Source organism: Prunus persica, chromosome G6, assembly GCF_000346465.2.
Source record: "Prunus persica cultivar Lovell chromosome G6, Prunus_persica_NCBIv2, whole genome shotgun sequence".
Taxonomy (NCBI): domain Eukaryota; kingdom Viridiplantae; phylum Streptophyta; class Magnoliopsida; order Rosales; family Rosaceae; genus Prunus; species Prunus persica.
Genome location: NC_034014.1, coordinates 23431958 through 23452974, shown reverse-complemented (window position 1 = coordinate 23452974; position 21017 = coordinate 23431958). Strand labels below are relative to the sequence as shown.

General features: G+C 36.5%; 2 protein-coding genes across 2 annotated transcripts; one reads left to right on the top strand and one right to left on the bottom strand.

Moving 5' to 3' along the window:
- LOC18773160 lies at positions 655-3330 on the top strand. Its single transcript, XM_007205419.2, has 11 exons — positions 655-825; positions 928-1011; positions 1395-1469; positions 1569-1611; positions 1681-1738; positions 1852-2019; positions 2126-2188; positions 2282-2376; positions 2485-2566; positions 2665-2775; positions 2859-3330. The coding sequence occupies exons 1-11, from the start codon at positions 711-713 to the stop codon at positions 2997-2999; spliced, it is 1035 nt and encodes a 344-aa protein (XP_007205481.1). The 5' UTR covers positions 655-710; the 3' UTR covers positions 3000-3330.
- On the bottom strand, positions 3863-9904 carry LOC18774893 (filament-like plant protein 7). The gene is made up of 6 exons (XM_020566178.1): positions 9369-9904; positions 9107-9259; positions 7676-7820; positions 5080-7579; positions 4896-4953; positions 3863-4333 (listed from the first exon to the last, which is right to left on the bottom strand). The coding sequence occupies exons 2-6, from the start codon at positions 9218-9220 to the stop codon at positions 4208-4210; spliced, it is 2943 nt and encodes a 980-aa protein (XP_020421767.1). The 5' UTR covers positions 9221-9259; positions 9369-9904; the 3' UTR covers positions 3863-4207.

Here is a 21017-nt window from a genome sequence, read left to right as displayed (position 1 = left end):
ACCCCTTGACCTTGAACTCAAGATTTGAGAGTCGCAACACAAAAATTTGGGACACTAGTATCAATGAAGGATACATCATTTCCAATCCAATGTAATCCAATGCAATCCAATTCTACCTCCTAATCCAATTGAATTCTAGCTACCAAACAAGCCTAAGAGTCCAAACAAACCATGGATTATCTCTAAGCTATATTAGTCGTTTATTTTACTTAATTCGGTTAATTGGAGTGCTTCGCACTTTTTGCAGGTACTAACTAGTACATAACGCAAGTGGATGAAAATGCTTCAAAAGCACAACTTTATTGTCGAAGCAAGTCATTGGTTTCCAATTAATTTGTTATGTACATTTACTACCCTTATTATAAACTCGATTACTTACACCAAGTCGGCAAATCATGTGGTTTGATACGAGCGATAATGAAAAAGGGAAGAATCCAATACATAACTTTGAGTATAAAGATATTTACTCTTCAGCATTTGAGCTATAATTCTCTTGCGAATGTGGTCGAATTTTTAAGTGTTTTCGAATGCTCCTCTCCTCAATTGTCCAGCACTAAGGCCCAACGGTAATGGGTCTGAGGCTCTTGGTGTCGGGTTGGGTGGTCAATTTAGAAGTTTTGAGGCCCAATCTATTGTGGCTGAGAATTTCTATACAAAGATGAAAAGATAAACGACGACGAAGCAGAGCAGCAGACTCCATTAACACAAAAATGAAAGTTGGCAGCGAATTGGTGTACGGAGGACCTCGAGCCACCGCTCTGCCCTCTGTTCTTCTTCGGCACAGTAGAGCTGGACCACGCTGCTCTTACTCCTCTGCCACTCCTGGTAACTTAGGGCTCTGTTTAGCTTTGAATTTTGGAAGTGCCTACTGATATAACTGTTTTAAAAGATTTGTGAACTGATTGTGGTGAAAATTGCAATTTACAGACCATGTGTCTTTCATTAAGGAGGTGGCAGCAACTCAGCCTCCACAGCATTTGAGCCAGTTGCTGACAATGCTCAAGACAAAAGGTGGGTCATTGCTTAAACCTCTGTTCAAGATTCATATTTCCATATTTCAATTCTTGTGTTTTGGGATTTGCATGTGTTGGTTGTTTTCTTCAATGTTTCCATGTTGGTTGTTCAGAGAGAACAATGTGACAATGTAATCTTTAAAAGGCAATGATTTGTTCTACAAATCTCGCCTAGCTACATTCTCAATCTCAAGATTATAGTTGCTGGGTTGTGGTGCCTTTGTGTTGAATGGTATGGCATTGGAAGAAAATGGATGAACTTTTGATGTATAATTTGCAGTTATCATACTTGATCCATGCTTTTTTCTTTTTTTTTTATGTCTGCTCATCTTTGAAATAGTTGAAGTTTTAAGTAAATTCTCACATACATTTATGTAACAGGTGAATCTATTATTTCTCCAGGAGCCAAGGAAGGGCTAATCCCCCTTGCCATACCACTAGCAAAAAATAGCTCAGGTATGGAAAAGCTTTGAATATATTTGGAATTGACGAATCCCCGAGAATTGACTTGTAGTTCAAGCTGTTCTAATTTTGTAAATATTTCTTTGCCAATAGGTGCTGTAACTGCACTTCTTCGGTGGCCTACAGCTCCTTCAGGGTAAGTGTTTGGCCTGAACAATTTTGTTCCTTCTTTTAAAGCTTGATTCATCTAGTCCAATGCCTGCAGTATGGACATGCCAGTGGTTGAGGTCAGGAAACATGGGGTGTGGCTTTTAGCCAAGAATGTGAGTAAAACATGCCAGTGTTCCACATACATGGCCAAAATTTCATTGTAAATGCATTTTTGTACTGGTTATACAACTATTCTCAGGGCAGTCGTCCTATCTTTCATCCACAGGTGGACCAATTAATTCACAGAATCCTAGTTGAAGAAGATGCTAAAAACTCTGGAGAAAGCAATGATGAGCTATTTCGTGCTTCTGCTGATGTTGGGGAGAAACTTTATAAAAAGGGTGACTTTGCCAAGTCGCAGATTTCAAAACTAGATATTTACCTTTTAAGAAAAGTACGAAAGAGATTTCTTCTTTGTTTAGCCTCCCATTCCTCCTTTGTTTCCTTTCTTTTCAAATTTTTTTTAAAAAATGAAGCGGTTACAAATGGTTCATTTTCAGGTTGGTTTATTTCCAGATGTCTTGGAGCGCAAAGTGAAGTGGCATTTTGAGGAAGGGGACCATGTAAGATTCATCACCTGACTTTGCTTACTTCCTCTAATCATCATTTTGTTAGTGTGTATTTGACAGTCTAATTACAGTATGTGCTTTTGAAAGGTATCGGCTTTGGTGACGGGAGAATTCTATACAAAGAAGGAGCATTTTCCTGGATTTGCACGGCCTTATGTATTCAATGCTGAGGTTTTGCTGAAGTTCGTAGGAAACTTTTCCAGTTACTTTCTACTAAACGTTTGTTGTGATTTAGTCAGTTGAATCACTTAAGTTCCATCTTCTAAGGAGCCCATGTGTAAATTTTACAGGGTTGGGCGTACTGTTGAAGCAAAAGATGCTGCTAGGGGAGCTCTTAAATCACCATGGTGGACTCTGGGTTGCAGCTACCAGGTTTCTACTTTCCTTGATCATTCCTAGATTGTCCCAGCCAACTTTTCTCTGCAAGAGTTCCTTTTATGACATTATGCAGTTGAATACTTATAATTCAGGAAGTTGCTGATATAGCACAATGGGAGGACGAGCAAATTGAGTACATTAAGGAGAAGGTGACCGACGAGGGAAGGCAAGCAGATCTTAAAAAGGGAAAGGCCCCAGCTCAGGTTTTCAAATCATTATTGCTTATGAACTCCCAAAAACAATTTGTTAAAATGATTTCTTATCATCGCAGTTCCATCATTTGCAGGTTGCATTGGATGAAGCAGCTTTTTTGTTGGATCTAGCTTCTATTGAAGGGACTTGGGATGACCATGTGGAGCAGGTTGCTGATCGTTACAGAGAGGCTGGCCTCACTGATTTTGCACGATTTGTACAATACAGAGATTGATAATGAAGATAAAGAGATTTATGTCGCACCGAATATACGGGGTCGCAGAACCAGCTTCATGACCGGAGAGAATTTTTCTGCCGAGTGATTAATATGTGCACCGTCTTTCCGGATTTTTCTCTGTTACCTAATTTGTTGACTCATTGTTGGTACATAACATATCACTTTTTATTATTTTTCTTGTGAAGGCTGGTTGATTTCCAGCTGAGATTGCTGAGGCATTGGCCCATTATAGAAAGAGAAATGAAAAGGAAGTGTGAATTTGCTTAGTCTGCTGTGATCCCTCTTCTGATGAAGGAGAGAGTGGTGTTAATGCATGATGTTAAAACGGTCATGCAGGAGTTTCTTTTTTGAAAATTTTGTTATATCCCGACTTCAATACTTTAGACAGCCGCCAAGTTGTTCATCCATGTGGTAATGATTTGATCTGAAACACCAGGATATTTATAATAATAAAAAACCATATTTTATTCATGGGAAAATTTACACGTGTACAAAACAGGGAATTACATGGTGTATACGGCATAACTACATATTCTCTTTTTTTCACCCTCATTTCCTTTTTTGGGTTAATGGTACACAAATGTCGACTTCTCTGCTGACATTGTTGCAAATTCTCAGTTGCCTAGAACGATACATATATACAGGAGCAATACATAACGTATGCAAAAACAAAAACAAAACCCTCACTCACGCATTCTCCAGTATCTCTCGAATGAGAATGACCAACAGACCTATAGCCTTTATTATTTTGCATTACAGGCGTGTGACAAACCAAACTGCCATCAAAACAGAGCAAGGAACACCAACATTGTAATCAACTTATCATACGATAGAGATTGATCATGAAGCGATCGGAAGGGGTGCTTTTTTGCTGCTACCCTTCTTTCTCCATAACAGCTTTTTCCATAAACTCCCCCCTCCCCTTTTCTTGCCAGGCACTATAGCTAAGGAACCAACAGTAGCACTGTCATCCTGGTATTTACCATTTAGAACAAGGATATTCTCGAGGGGCTCTGTCACCCTATTAGGACTGTACGTGGAAGTTGAATTACTGTCGACCTCTTTTGTCTTTGGAGACATTAAATTCTTGATGCCAGCACCATCTTCTGCTAACATTTGATCTAGTAGAGAGGATCGTTGGGTTCAGTTTCTTCTGTGGGGTTGGGCATGTGGCTTTGGCTTTGAGGGTATTTATATCAGTGGGATTAGTGATGACTTGTCAAAAAGGGCTGCTTCCTTGGTGCAGCCATTGCCTTCAACTGCTTCCCGAGGTTAAGTATTGTCTCTTGGCATTCGGCCAATTTTTCTGAAGCAGCTGTTATCTCCCAATCCTGAAAAATTGATCAAACATTATTTACCATCAATTTAAGCAGCAACAAGTAAAGAATTGGAATTCTTTTGAATTTATAAGAACGGTAAGGCACATCATGCAATATTGCATCTGAATGACAAGTTGCCAACAAAGCACAATAGTATCCTTTTTGGATTGAATTGTTTTGTTTCAAGATGAATTCTCCTTTTACCATAAGAGAGAGAGAGAGAGAGAGAGAGTTCACATTTAAGCTGATCACTTTCAATGGTGTTTCTTATGGGACTGTACTGTTTCGGAGCAGAATTAGTAGGTAAAGTAGACCACTAAATCTTGAAATATGAATATAAGTTGAATCTGAAATGCTACAGTTGTCAAGTGACTCATCCTTGAACAAGAAAAGAGCTACTATTCACATATCATTTCCTAGGCAATGAAAAATTTTCTTATTTGTAAAAGAAGATAAATTCTTTCATCAGGTATATGGTTTTTGTTTGGAATATGTTAGTGCAACTGGAAACAGAAATTAAGAATTCTCAGACAAATTGGTAAAATGTAGGTGTAACAAGAAGACATTAACTTACATTTTGGGCTTGCCTTTCGTCTGGATTAGGATCGGAATTTGGGCTTTTCTTCTTCACACTGCCAAAAGAAACATATATCAGATGCATAAGACTCCTCAATTATTTTATTACATTAGTCAATATTTTTAAATAAGTAAAAGCTTTAATATGTAGGTATACTATCTTTGGTGGTATGCATCTGTACCTTTCAAGCTGAAGCTGTAGTTCCAGGCATGTAGCCTCCAATTCTTCGCAGCAGTTGTATTTATTCTCCAGTTCAACTTCAAGGGATGAAAACTTTTGGCGAGCTTCACTTAATTCAACTCTGGCCACTGTAAGCTGAGTGTCAAGATCTTCATTCATCACCTTGTGATTTTTAATTTGGTCCTCAATGATTCCTTTTGAGTCTCTTAAACTTTGTAACTCTGTTCTCAAACTGGCTATAGCCTTTTCTGATTCCTTAAGCTGATTCATCAGGTATTCACTCTTATCACAAGCTGACTGAAATCTCCCTTCCAACTCTCTCTTTGCAGATTCTACATTCACCAATTCATCCTTTAATTTTCTGTTTTCATTGACCAGATTGGCCTGCAGCCCTTCTATTTGGATGCTATGGCCATTTGAAGAAGTAGATGTGGGCACACATGATAACTGTTCTCGTCGAACACGTAATTTGTCTGTATCTAAAAAGTGACCAACCACTCCAGCTTCTGCTTCGCTTTCACTTCGTGTATCATCCCAATCAAACTGTTTCTTAATTGCATCTTTCATGCTTGAAACATCTTGAAGTGAAAAGCAATGGTTTAAAATCCAGTCCAAAGCAGTAGTGAGCTCTTGGGCAAACTTGTCAAGACCAGCCTTTCCATTCAACAGATCATAACAAGCATGAACAAATTGTTGTAGAAGATCACCAAGTTCAGAAGTTTTCCACTGGAAAACACGAACCATGTAGCCTGTGTATTCTGAATTCTTATATGTGGACAAGTTCCCATCCTTCCTGGTCCCATTCTCTGGGTTATAATCTGGAGATGGCACACTGATTCCCTCAATAAGCTCAATTATTTTACATAATGATTTACTCAGATCTGGCTGGAACTGCTGATTACTCCTCTTTGGGCTTGAGATGTCCACATCACTTACTCCACTGGGTGAATCAGTTACTAGAGATCTATCTGAACCTTTCCATGAGATGCAGCTTTTAACAGAGGAAGGATTGGATGCATCAAAATGGTTTCCATTTGTCCTTGCATTAACCAACTCACCAGGCTTTTGATTTTCTGTGGATGCCAGAGCTAATCTTATATCCTCAAGTATCTGTTCAGGATTTCTTCCTGCACCACGGTTGTGCTCCAACACCAGTTTCACCATATCCTGAATCCAATTGGGAGCTTTACCATCAGGAATATTTTTAAATCTGGTCTCCCTGTTTGACATATTGAAGCCTGACTCACTGTCAGAAACAGGAACCATCTCGCTACCCACAAGTGCTGAGGAATACTCAGTTTCCAAGGTGCCAACAAATGCGTTAGCTGAAGAAACAGGAGAACCTACACTTAGTTTATCAGCAGAAACCACTGCTAGCTTTTCCATTTCAACAAAGTCATCCATCAGATTTATGTCAGAAGCTCCGACAGTTTTGCTTGTTAGTGATCCCTTTTGTTTTTCATTTCTAAAGTGCTCCAGTTCCGTAATCAAGGCAGAAGCCCATGAATCAGCACAACTAACCTTATCATCGCTGCCAATATCAGACATAGATGCTACAGAGACTTCACGAGACATAAGACTACTCCTCATTGGCTCCATGGTTGTCTGGCCTCTTGATGATTCTTCAAGCGGTGTTTCAACTTGTGATAATTTTGAAGCTATACGAGCATACATGTTTCTAGAGAACTGGAGTTCATTCATCTTTTTATTGAGTGCTTCCTTGAGAGTCTGGTTTTCTTCTTCCATAGCATATAACTGGTCAGTCAGAATGTTAACCCTTTTGCTGGGAGTCTCAGGAAAGTTATCAACAGTAGAGTCATACATTAAACCATTTGGATTCAACTTTCTCCTCCTCATGTCAACAGAATCCCGTCCTAGCATTTCAACTTCAGTTTTCATTTTTGCCAAGGCAGCAGGACCTGGCAACCGCTTCCGGACCAGGAGACGCAACCTCTGACATTCTGATTCTAACTTAGCAATTTTCTTTGCACCCTCCAGGTTTTGCTTGTGTGATGCATCAGCAGTTCGACGGTTGAATTCTCTCTCCTCATTCCGGATCTCAAGCTCTTTCTCAAGCACTCGAACCTCATATTTCAAAGATGCATTATCTTTCTCAGTGGATTCTAATCTACTCGTGAGTGCATTGAAATCAGCTTCCACCTGAGTCAATTGTTTTCTTAAATCTCCTATCAAGTTTTCCTTCACTGAAAGAGCATTACTAAGATGGGTGTTTTCAGCACCTATTTTAGAAAGCCTTTTAGTGGTCTCTGCTAATTTCTCCTCTAACACCATCTGGGATTTCTCAAATTCTCTTGATGTCTTCATCATAGCATCATGAACCCTTTGCTCCTGTTCTTCTCGAACAAATCGTAGCTGCTGCATACATTCCTTGAGGGCTGCATCCAATTGAGCTATTCTTTCTTCACGAGCTGCTCTGATTTGTAAAGCTTTATCCAGTTCTTGCTTTAGAAACCCCGCATCTGCTTCTACCTTCTCCCAGCCTGCATAAAACACTCATATGAAAAATGAGACAATATATTAACTCACTGCACAGGTTATTGATATATTCCAACACAACTCTTAAACTAATGAATTACCTTGAACAGCCTCCTGTGCCATTTTGGCATGTTTCTTCACAAGTTCATCTTTGCTGTTACATTCAGAGAGAGCTGAAGCAAGCTTATCACTTAAAGTTTTCAGATTGTTCTCCAGCTCTGCCTTCTCAGCCCGAATTGCCTCTATCTAAAGAAAAAGAAAACAGAGTAAAGTGAAAAATAGTACCATTAACGCCTCAAAGTATACTAAACAGTTCCTAAATGAAAAACAAAATATACTAAACAGTTCCTAAATGAAAAACAAAATTCCTAATAAGACATATACAGCAACCTAAAACAACAGGCATCATTAAAAATTCTTAAATGATGATAACTAATTAACATACTCCCTTCGGAATTCGATCTTTCAGTTCTTTTGTCCACATTACACAACTATTTGACAGCACTTGACTGATTATGGTCGCCAAAATTTTAAAACTGGTTTCAGAATCCCCACAGCCACACAGGGGAGCTATATCTGTCATCCCTAGGAAATTTACTCTAAGCAGTATGTCTTTTCGATTGACATATTTATTATTGTAGCCCCAATCAGATCTTGGTTTGTGGAATAGAAAATCTTGATCAAATTTAGTGTCTCTCTTTACTGCTAATTTTTGACAAAGGAAAACTTTGAGAATTTAGGACAAATATGGTATGATGTCGTAAAGACAAAAACGTGAAATTGCCTTCAAATTGTAATTTAAAATTTTATTAGACCAATTAGTCCAGATTCGGAATTGCATCTTGGTATGGTATCACAAATTGGAAGTGCTAGAAAGAGGTCTCTCTCACACGAGTGTATAGACATCTGAAGGGCCTGTTTATTTTGCGTGATTCAGTATATCAACAAAATGTGATCAAAGAAGTGAATAATTTGATGGCAGTAGTTATTCATACCGAAATTCAACACTAGTATCAACTTTTAGATATAACACAAGTCTTGCTGGTGAAAACTTCTGACTGATCTAAATATTGATCTCAAGTTTGAAGGCTTAAACGTATCCAAATAGAAAATTGTACTTGTCTAGACTGACCCACCTCCCTAGTAAAATCTCTAATCATCAGAATCCAATAAGATATATATAGAAAACAAAAAAGAATCTCTCCATGCAATTATTAAACGCATAACCAATTTTCTTCATAAAACCTGGCTTTCCTTGAGCCAATATAGAAAGAAAAAAATAGCAGAGCAAAAATTATTTGATTTTAAGTATCTTCAAGTGAAGCATTGAGGATGGAGCACTTTCAACTATGGATTGTACAAGAACAACCCTCTGGGGACTGGGAAGTTAAAGTAAAGCTCTAGCTTGGGCCTCCAAAAGTGTGCCTAAAGGGGAAAGTAGCATAACACAAGACAAACCATATACATTTATAGGTAATGTAAATTAGAATATACAATCATGGATTTCACTAAAGCTATGAATTCATAGTTACCTCATCTTCATTTCCTTTGCCCAAGACGTTGACTTTGTCTTCTGCTGCTGCTGCTGCTCCAACATTGGGCTTTTCTGTTGATTTCTTCCTCCAAAGCCATGGCTTGTGGTCCATGATTCATTCACCAACCACTGAAATACACTTGCTTCTTCTCTAAAAGCCAAACAGTCAATCCAATCAGAACAAGCAGAGCATGCAAACAGCCTAACCCAAATGCCAAAAATTAAAAATAAATTAATAAATCAACAAATGAAGTACCAACCAGGTGAGCATTGCATGGATGATGATCCACATTCCAAGAGCAGAGAATGCAAAAAGAATTGAACTTTCTCTATAGGAAATGCAATAATGAGAAATGAAGAACAAAAAAACGAATCAGGCAGAGAACATCATCAATGTGAATGATAGCGATCCCACCACCGACACAGAGATTTGTTTGCAGAGAGATGACTCAAAGGTGGGAGAAGATGATAACGATATAGAAAGAAAACCAACCACCAAAGCTTTAGCTTTTCTAGAGAGAGAGAGAGTACTGGAGAGAGTGTGTGTTTGGTAACCCGGAAAAGTGAAACGAGAGAAAAGTAAGAGTGGGAAAATGTAGAGAGAGTATGGAGGAAGATACCGGGGGAGGGGGGCCTTGGATTTGGATCTGGGTTCTGACCCGAGAGCCGAATCGTACGTGTGGCAATGGGAGCCGTTGATCTTAGTAATATTTATTTTGAGGGACAACAGTCGTTGGGTATGTTTTTTTTCAAGGTCGTTTTTGCGTTCATCTAACGGACCGGAAGAGCGGAAGTCTCTGTCTTCGTTGACAAGAGTCTTCAACAGATTTGATACTTGTGTGGGAAAAAGAGAATAAAATTTGTACCTACTACTACCTAGACCTAGTAACACATTGTTATCAACTTAAGAGTCACAAAATGTCGATTTAGTCAATGTGATTATAATTTATATGATGACATTTATCACATATTTCGAGCTTAATTCTATTATTAATTTTTTCAAAGTGAAAGCTAATTAGAAATTAAATTTTGAAGCCATCAGTCTGCTTGACGCCTATAGATTACTCAAATTTCTATTAAAAAATAAATTATATTGAGTAAAGCTCAGAAAAGTCGTTGAAGATTAATTGTCTATAAATTTAACTCGCATTATGAGATTCATACTCATTATTAATCACACACACACAAACTCATATCTTATTTCTTTGTCAGAAATCTACAAAAAAAAAATTTAGAGTCGGTGAAGCTTCTGAATATATCTATCTATATGTAGGTGGTAATAAATGACAATAGAATAAGATATTGATTTTATAAGAAAAAAGGTGCAAGAGGAAGTGGTTTGACATTTTTTTTTTAAATAATAATAATTTTGGAATTGCATTTATAATTTAATTAAAAAAAGTTATTAACTACAAAGGACCAATATAAATTAACCACAAAGGTCATTACAATAACGAAACGATCTAACATCAAGATTAAGATATTATGGGGCTCCTCCATTAACAATCACGCACGATCGAAGAAACTTTGACATAGTCATTCCAACTAAGAGTGCAAACTCATAACAACTAAAAAAATATAAAGCTTGAAAAAATCAAGCCATAACAATACAAATAAAACTCTCACATAAGAGAGGTGGAAAGCTCTCATGAATGAGAGGTGAAAGCCTCTCACAACAGGAGATGTCAAAACTACACAAAAAATCGATTCCAAACATAAAGAAACTGCAAAAATGATGGTGTTAGAGATCCAACACCGAAACGCAAGTAGAGATCTAACACCGAGATGTATTTGCCTGTGATAATTAAGTTGAGAAAAATCATAACAAAATGAAGACAAATAGGAGAAACTTTTTATCTATTGAAATGGGGGAAGATAGGAGAATGGAGGAAGAGAGAAGCGGGGAGGGGAGAAAGAACACGGCTTTCTTCCCCCTCAAAATAAAAACGACTCTAAAGTATTTTTTGGGAAAAAATAAACCAGGGTTTTCACAAGAGATTCCTGAAAAACCATATGTACATTCAATGGCAAACTTGTGTAAATTTTTGTTTCTAAAGGGAAAAGGGTAAAAAGACAGCATGATGCTTATTGTCCGGATCGATCTCACATAAAAACAAGATGCATGCTAAATATAAAAATGATTAATAATATAAACGTAATATTTTATATATATAAAACTGATATCATCATGATGATATAGCTGACCTGCGGTCCCTCCGTTGAATGCCGTTGCCACCCACAACAAATTATAAAAAAAGAGATGCCCCATATTCTAGCCAGCCCTTTATTTGCGTTACACTCTTCTTGGTTGATTCTTTCTTGGACAATTTATATATTAATTTACATGTAATTTTGTATTGTATTGCTCCGTGTCTACAAACCACAAACAACCACACGTGATATTTACAATACTACTGCTGAGGATTATTATTTATAAATATATATATATCGGCCTTTTAATTTAAGGTGGCAAGTAACTATTATATATGTTGGACAAAGTTGGTGAAAACGGATGCTAGTTACTTTACGTTAATAACGTACAAGGCATGATGTGTGATGATATCGTCATGACTTGGACCAAAGAACTTTACATGGTTCATGCATGAACTCCTAATAATCAAGTTTAACTAAAGTTCTAACCGATCTTCCTCGTCTTAGGGTTTAAGATTAAGCGTTAATTTGGAATTTAGTACGTATTCGAAACGTACACTAAAATATAATTACATAGTATTATATGCAATGATATTGCTTTGATAGTAAGTACAGTATCAACAGTGAAAACCTAAACCTGTGCAAAATGGGGTTGAATTGATGCTTTGCCTAATCAAGTTGTGTGGCAAGGTTCTCCACTGATCCTTTCATCCAAAAATGGCACTTGGCTTTGTCAAATGTCATGTTTTAATTCCTTACTGTTGCCAGATGCCATATATATATATATATATATATATATAGATCTCTCTCTGTGGCTAAAGTAAAATGGAAAGAGAGCTGCAAAGATTTAGAAGATTGAAGGCCCACTTTGCCAAGTATAGGGAGCACTAGAGTCAGACTAGACGCTTAGTGTTGGTTGTTCTTTCGTCACATCTTAGCTAGATTTTGTGTTTCTTCTTTTTCGTCTTTTTCACTCCCCTGAATTATGTGAATAGGTTTGAGGTCACATCTATGGCCTCTTCTCCTTGCAAAAGCGGCAACAATAATTTAAAGTCGGCTGGTTGGTGGACTGAGATTTGACTCAATTTTAGCAAATAGTAAATGGATCTACTGGCACTGTGGCACTACATTTACAACTCTTTGATGCTTCCCTTTGCAAGCTGTTCTCTAGGTAGCCCACATTTATAGCTACGTATATTAGCTGGGTGTGATGAATAAGTATTTACTCTCCCCAATTTGACCAAACTTACGACTGTGCATGAGATTAAAAACTGAGTTTTCAGGTCACACAGAGATGCTATATGAGAATAGACGTCTTTCTTGATTTTCTTAAGGTGGCCAGTCATATGTGTAGTCTGATCCCACCATGTGATGCACTAGGGGGTCCATGAATTTTCTTTCTTGAGAAAATATCTTGTAAAGTCTGGCCTTGCATGCAATGACTAATGGAGCCTAGCCTTAGCTTTCTTTGAGGCATTTTATCAAACAGTTTGCAGTCTTTGCCCCAGACTCCAAGAAAACAACCTATTTCTTAGATTCTGATTGAGGTTAGGGTTGATTTACATGTATTACTGCTTCCTTATGTGGAAAGGTTGCAATCAACTTTTGAAGAAGGAAGGAGATGGGTTTTATCAAACCAATCAAGCCAGTCAAACAACAAACTTTGTCTAAAAGCCCAAGCCTTGTTTAACTTTAGGACCAACAAATCTTTAAAACATCCCAAGGCCCATTTAAGAAACTTAGCTCATTTGAAGAAAGAAGCTACTTGTTTGTAGCTACAAGCCTACAATTATCTATCAATGCACAATTTTAAACAAGAATAATTTTTCTTTGGCCCCCTTTGGTAATTCTTGTTAGGTTGTTTTAATTTCATGCCAACCCCTATTGTTGTGGTCATACATAGACCAATCTACCTAATTGGGTCATCCTCTTCTTGCAGCTGAAGCCTATATAGACCTAGCCTGGTCCAAATGATCAAGGACAAAAAGATAGGTAGGGGGAGGCCTGAAACCTAGCTACCCTAAACCCTCAAAATTTGGGCTGGTTGCTTTGTTTTGTAGACTATAATTGGAGTTTCAACAACCAGCTCTGGCAAACTGTTAGAAACCTCTCATCACAAACTTCAAAATTGCAACAAAAAGTACATATCAAGCCATTTCCACTTTCAAACTTATTTTTTTTGGGGTAAATTATTTTTCAGTCTTTCAAAGTTGCAAGCAAACCCACAAACATGTGTGAGAATAAAGGCATCTTGGCTTATAAAATAGAAAAGACTACAATTGGAGGGTAGGTGACAGGAAAAGGTTGCTTTAAAAACCAAGCAACTTCCATTTAAAGGGAAGAGAGAGTGAGTGCAGAGTGCAGCCCCAAAGTCCATATGAAACGACATGCCTCAAAATCAATCACGAAAAAAAAGAAAACCCTAAATTGGGAATTCAAACAACTTTATCAATTCCCGTTTTTGCTAATTTTGAATATGACGAGACATCCAACCTTTGTTTTTTGTGATGGCTTTTTGTTTGAGACGCGAGACAGAGAGTCGTCTTTCCCAAATTGGAAATTGGAAACTCGTAACCAAATTGCTCATACGTTAAAATGGAAACTTATTCATTTTCTTCATGCTACTAATTAATCAGCAAACTTTGACATTTTGACAAGAACCGTGATGAGCAACTGTTGTATGCTTGTCTTTGTTGACATATGCATTCCCTTTTATCACAATTTTCTTGAGTGATATCCAAGCCTTGTCAGATATTTATAGTAATGTGGCTGTTTGTCACTCAATTTTTCTATTTCTTTCCCACCAATCTCACTCGATTGTCTTTTTCCTTTTTCCTTTCTCATTGTTGGGCTACATGAATGCTTGAATTTAAGAATATAAAAGGTAGATTAATTAAAAATTAGGGTAATTTTATCAATAATGAGATTTGTAATTGTGAATTTTACTTCATGACATGTGAATTTTAAAAAATTAGGGTTATAATTCAAATTATTTGGCTCGTATATAATTAGTGTTTTACCGAACAATGCTTATCACTCACCTTGTTCCAATGTGGCGAGAAATTTCTCACCAAATGTTCTCATTCTATAATGATAAGTAATAGAGAACATAAGTTTGAAAGTTTCACCAAACTCGCCTTCTCCCTTTTTACATATATAGATGAACATATTGAGATGATAAATGGAACTGTTATTTTCATGATTGCTGTCAACAAAACATCAAGGTGATATGAAAAATACAACTTTAATTGAATCGTTTAGTTAGCTGTTCCTGGCCATCTTACCCAGAACCCCATCAATGATGAAAAAGACCAAAACTGCATTTGGTTATGATGACAATAGCGGAAGAGACAGCACCAACCAACCAAACATGAGTCCTTTGTACTTGAAAATTATTCAATTTTTCGCGTTACTTACTATTATACGTACGAACTTTCATGAGAAAACATACCACAATGAAATACTATATATGTGTGCATTCTTTTTCTAGATCCCACACTAGCCTATTTCTCCCTCTACTAAGCCAACTCATCACACTTTTCAGGAACATCACATATGCAAGATGATGCTTTCATAAAAATGGAAATATCCAAGCCATGGTCATAATTAATTAGAAGCAAACCTAAAAATTAGAGGAAATATTTAACTGGGGTCACATGGGGCAAGTGTAGTCGTCCGGTTCGAATATCATAAAGAAACTTAAAGTTTTTAATTTAAAAATTAATTAATAATAGATAGATATAAACTTTTTGAAGGTTTCTTAACTTTCCGATGTGATATCATCTTTCACATCCTAGCAACATGTGTGTGCTCATTGTCATTGAGTCTAGTTGCTAGCTTAACCTTCACACACCCCACCACTTTCTTTATGAGAGGAAAGTGTGAAGGTGGGGGATGCACACCTAACATGCAAGCAACCTTTTAAAATCCAACCCCAATAATTCGATTTTACATTAATACCACCTCAGAGGGAACGAATGGCCACAGATGAATGGCTTTTCGTGGCCGCTTTTGCAACCCCACCGAGTTTTTGTTTTTCTTGTCGACAATCTTTTCTATTTTTGGAAACCACTCAAAATCAATTCCAATTATAGATTAAGGTAGAGAGATAAAGAGGCCTATCTCTTTTGGGTTTTTCTCACTCTCATCTCTGTCATCTGGGTTCCACTTGCTATTAATAATTTTTGTGTCTAATTTCTAAGGGTAACTTTCACTCATGTGCAAAGTGCGTGAGTGTTATATATGTTAGGATGGGTCAATTTTATTGTATTGTAATTTGTATGTGTGCAATAATATATACCACGTGCATGTGAAGGTATAGAATGTAATGTAAAAATTTACTTCGTCGGAAAATTTAATTTTTTTTATTTAAACTCGGTCGGTGTGCACTGTGCAGTTTGCAGAACGGCAGTCCTCGGTGAAGTGAAGGCAAAGAAAAACGCAGTATTTTCATTCAAGATCATGAGGGTCAAAATTAATGGGATTAGAGTAGGAATAGAAATAAAAGCTACTTTAAGTTCGAGTGTATTAGAAAGGTAATCAGCAATGTGATATAAATAGCAATACTTTTTTTGATTCTGAATAAGAGATCAATGCAAGCTTACCGTTATTCGTAATTCATCGCCAACCGTATCTCACCTAAGTCTAAGATCATAGGTAGAGCATCTCATTGCATTTATATAATATAGTCTTGTTGCGTTTCAAAAATGTTATTTTGCACCTTAAACCATGAAAAAGAATTTCAGAAAAAACGATACTGTAATTGTGTCCATGGATTGGAATTTGGAAGTATAAAAAGAGAAGAAGGTACGTACTTGGGAATTTTCAATAATTATTTTATATTATATTATATTATATTTTATGGTGGGTGAAGCATTGCTATTCACCCAAACTTCTTAATAATTAATGCTCAGAAATTAAACAGATGTATGGTACAATACCAGCACAGTTCCTTTATGATTGGGTTTCGTTTGTTGTATTGAAGACAGAGGGTGGACAAAAGCTAGCTGGTAGCTGCTTGCTGCTACCGGGCAAACTCCAGCTCCTTCTACCTCCATACATCTTCTATGACAAAATGAAGAGGATTCTTATAAAGTTTTTGGTTTATGCATCCAATTGTACAGACCTCATTAAACCACCGTGTAATTTAATACGGTCCGAACCATCCCTTTTTTTTTTTTTTTTCTTCAAATATCATTTGTACTAAAATAATCAACTAAGTAGTTTATCGAAAATATTATGTTTGTCTATTTATTTTACTGCCTTCGAATGTATGCATCATACATGTAAATAAAATAAATAAATAGAGATAATGTTTTAACTTTTAAGAGCATCCCCTTTGCAACAAAACTCTTTCTGAAAGGGGGACCATGAATCGACTTTATCTGTAGCTGTAGCATTCACAAACAGTACTTTTGGTCTGGTGGTCCAATCCAATTGCTAAATGGGACACCAATGGAGAATTCACAACAGAACAGCTCATTATCTTTTGCGATTTATGAAACTTGTGGATGAGAAAATTAGACATCTGAGGATATATATATATATATATTGTCACAAACAATTCTGTGGGTTCTTTGATTCCTAGGCAACAACTTTCTCCTTTGTTTTTCGTTTTCAACCATAAATAAAATTGTTGGACTGTTGTTACAGGAAATTGATGTCCTCACCCACCGTCTCACTGAACTCCCATGATACCATAATTGGAGTTCATGTTATTCAGAGACTAGGGTTTTGCTTAGCATTTTGAGGCAGGAAGAGGCCCTCTAGGAAAGGAAACTTTTGATTCCCCTTCCCCCAAATGGACCAAGCAAATCTGTTAATATTTCCTGAATTATAATTTGCAGAGTAATTGATAAAGTCTAGGCCATGCATATATATCATGTTATTTATTATTTTCTTGAGGCATCTAAATGATACTTTTAAAAACCTTTCCCACTTATAAGTTATATCCCAATTCCACCCAACTGGGTTTTCAACAGTTTGGCTAGTGAATAGCCTAGATTAGCCCTTACCTACAAAACATGCCTTGTCCATTTTTCTTAACCTATTAGAATGGAATCGGCTGGTAGGGTTAGCCTGAGGACAAGTTATTTTTGCTTTTGTTAGCAAAGTTTCAGACACGTTCATGCAGCTATAGCTATCGCCTAAGTTGGCTCCATCTATGATTCTACATATTTAGGCTAGTTTCGTCCCAATCCTTTGAATGCAGGCTCTTTCCTTAGTGGGGGGATCCTTTCCATATGCAAAGGTGCCATGCTTTATGATTAAGCTCTACTCAAAAGGAGAAGGATAATGTCACGCCCACGCACTTTTAAACCACACACTCATGCGTTAATAAGGTTTTTATCTCTTAAACAACATAAGTTTGTGTTTGAAATATTCTTCATACGTGTCAAACGTATTTTCATATAATCAAACCGTTTCTAATACTAGTACAGTATGATCAAAATAAAAATTTGTACTTTTTGAGAACTTCTAAACTATCTTTATTAATATAGGTTTTTTTATTACAAATAGTTCCTGAGATTTGCGGAATAATCGTCTTTGATCCTTTATGTTTTTTTTGTGACATGGTTAGTCCTTAATTAAGGTTATGTTCCGTACATAAAGCTCTTGAATAAAAAATTCAAAAAGAGAAGGACAATGTCACGCCTACACACTTTGAAACCACACAATTATACATCAATAAGGTTCTTATCTCTCAAACAACGAAAATTTGTGTTATAAGTATTCTTCATATACGTGTCAAACATATTTTCAGATAATCAAACTGTTTCTAATACTAGTACAGTACAGTATGATCAAAATAAACAATTGTACTTTTTGAGAACCTCTGAACTATCTTTTAGAAATATTTCGATCCTTAATGAAAGTTTTACATGCTTCTAACAGAAAAGGGCTGCTAAAGCGCTCACTCTCTCTCTTTCTCTCTCAAGTAGGCTTCTTGTTGAAGGGCAGGTGGGACAAGAGATGTTAAATTTTGAATGATATTGTTAAAGAGGTCCGTGCAAGGGAAGGTGTGAGGGAGCAGATGGGGTGTGAATTTTGTGGACATAATAACAATGCCCAAAAATGGAAATATATGGATGCAAAGAGAGTAAGTCAGAGAGAGATAAAGCAAAAGAATTGATGGGTGTTTTAAAGAGAGAGAGAGAGTGAGTGGAAAGCTTAAGCGCGTCCCAGAAAGGGAAACCAAAGAAGTAGTTTGTCTCAGTGAATGATGAAAGCGATCTAACACACACACTGCACTGTGCACAGCATCTACATATATGAAAATACATAATATATTATAATTATACACCCTTCACAGTCAAGTCCCAGTCTGAGTCCTTCACAGAGTCACAGTCACATTCATCAGAAATACGTATATGGTTTTGGACAGAAAACAAAAGTGAAAGGACAAACGCTACACGCACCACTCTCACCAATAATGAAACCAAATAAAGAAAACAACCTCTCCAAAACCATTTCCAACCATTCAAGCAAAGCAATCACATTTATGGAAAAAAAAAAATATTTTTTTTAAAAAAAGCAAAAATTTAATTATCCCAAGGCAACCCTTGTTTGTGTTATAAATACCTTCTAGGCCAAATGACATTTCTTTTGGTCCTTATACTTGACTAGGGTTTTCATTTTTATCCCTATACTTACTTGATATTGTAATTGAACGACCAATTTTACATACTTTATTCTAATCACTCAAAAGGATATCGACTATAATAACTACCTTAATCATTCAAAATAACACGAAAAACCTCTCACACAAAACATGATTCATATAACTTTAAAGAATAGATAGAACCCTACAACTGTTCATATATTTCAACATTAGTTAATTACGAGGACATATATTATTGTCAAAATCAAAACTATGAGGATGAAAGTGAAAATCTAAACAGCCTACATGGTTTGTTAGCACGTAATTAACTCTCCGACATGTTATTATCAGCTTATCAATACGATAAGTGTATTCAAACAAGAACTAATCCACATGATAAATGACATCACGTTATGTTGCAAGTTGCAAGAATGTTGACAAGACAACATACCCATGTATATACCCAATCTATCTATCGTCCTCCTTCTTCATAGTTTTCTGTTTAATTTTCCTTCCTTTGGTCCCCACATTGCTCAACAAGGGTTGTCTTGTACAGACCTAGTACACTTCAACACACATGCAACATAGCTGTGTTATCAATTATAGCCTCTCCCCTTTTTTTTTCTTTTCTTCTTTTTTGGTTCTTTTTTCCACCATAATAATTAATGGTAAAAAGCATATGAGAGAGAGAGAGAGAGAGAGAGAGAGAGAGAGAGAGAGAGAGAGAGTGGGATAAAATCTGTTTGTCTGAGTTATAGCAGTGCTTCGTAGATCCGATGCAAAGGAAAGGATCTTAGGCAAGGGGCTTTAAGCTACTACAGGACAATGTCGCTTTGTTCTCTTTTGGAAAATTGGAGTTTTTCCTCCATTCAATTCACACCCAAATCATATAAAGCCGCGTGGCAGCGTTAGTGCTTTGGACCACTTCAGGGATCACTTATGAAGAAATCTACGGCACACAAAAGTTTTGGTATTATTCTAAAATTTAAAAAATTAAAAAACATATTTATCTTCCTTGTTTAAAAATCAAAGTAAAATAACTAATGGGATCTAGCTAAGTACTTGCACATTATTTGTATGTGTGAGAAACTCTCTTACTCTTTGTATCGCTTGTATTTAAAAAAATAATAAAATCAAAGTAAAACATAAGCGTATGTATGTATTGCTTGCTTCTAGTCTAGGTCAAAATAACAATGAGGTAAAGTGGCAGTGAAAATCAGAGGGGTACGAAGGATTCTTTGCTTCAAAACCCAAGTTCGCTGCTTTCACATGCAAGGGACAGAATCTCTGGCTCTTTTGTTAGCAACTTTTAGATTTGCATTATTCCTCCTTGCCTAGCTAATTAAAAGTTTAATTGGTCATTAAAATATTTAATTAATCTACATTTTCCTTGTTAAAAATGAAAGTACAATGAGCTTACAGATGTTTGCTTTGTTTTGTGCAAATTTCAAACTTCAATCAAAGATGCACAAGAATGTCGAGCCAGCTTTAGCTAAGTTTTCACCCAGAGGTATATACAATGTACCTTAACTTAGGCATGCATTTACATATATTTATAATATAATGCAGACTTCAAGAAATGGCTCAGTGAGAGAGAGAGAATATAATTTGTATGCGCCTCAGAAAAATCTTGGTGTGACGCGCATGATGATGAAAGCAGCTCTTGTATTTTATTCGCATCTGCCTAACTTACAATATCTAATTAATATACTATTTTACTATTTTATTAAAAATAACAAATAAATATAATAATAAAAATATGTTCTTCGTATTGTCGCATGTTCTAGGTCTAACTTCGCTCCATTTTTCTAAAGTGTCTTTTGTGTTTGCTTTGTAATTAAAACAGACAGGACTAAACATACGAGAATTAGGTGAGTTGTTTAAGATCATTCGGTCGCAAGTTCGAATCTCCCTCTCCAAACTGATATGACTAAATTTTAAATCCCAAGTAGAACCCTAACCCCATTGGTCTCTATCTTTTAATTTTTTATGTCCTTTGAAAATATATGAAAGGTCCCTCTCGTCATAATAGCAGTGTCTGACTATTGCTTTTGGAGAAAGAACTGATTCAAAGGACACCGATGATGGGGACTATTCATCACCATCGGGTGATATTTCCAAGACAATACAAAATACCTGTTTACGTATGCCTGAATTT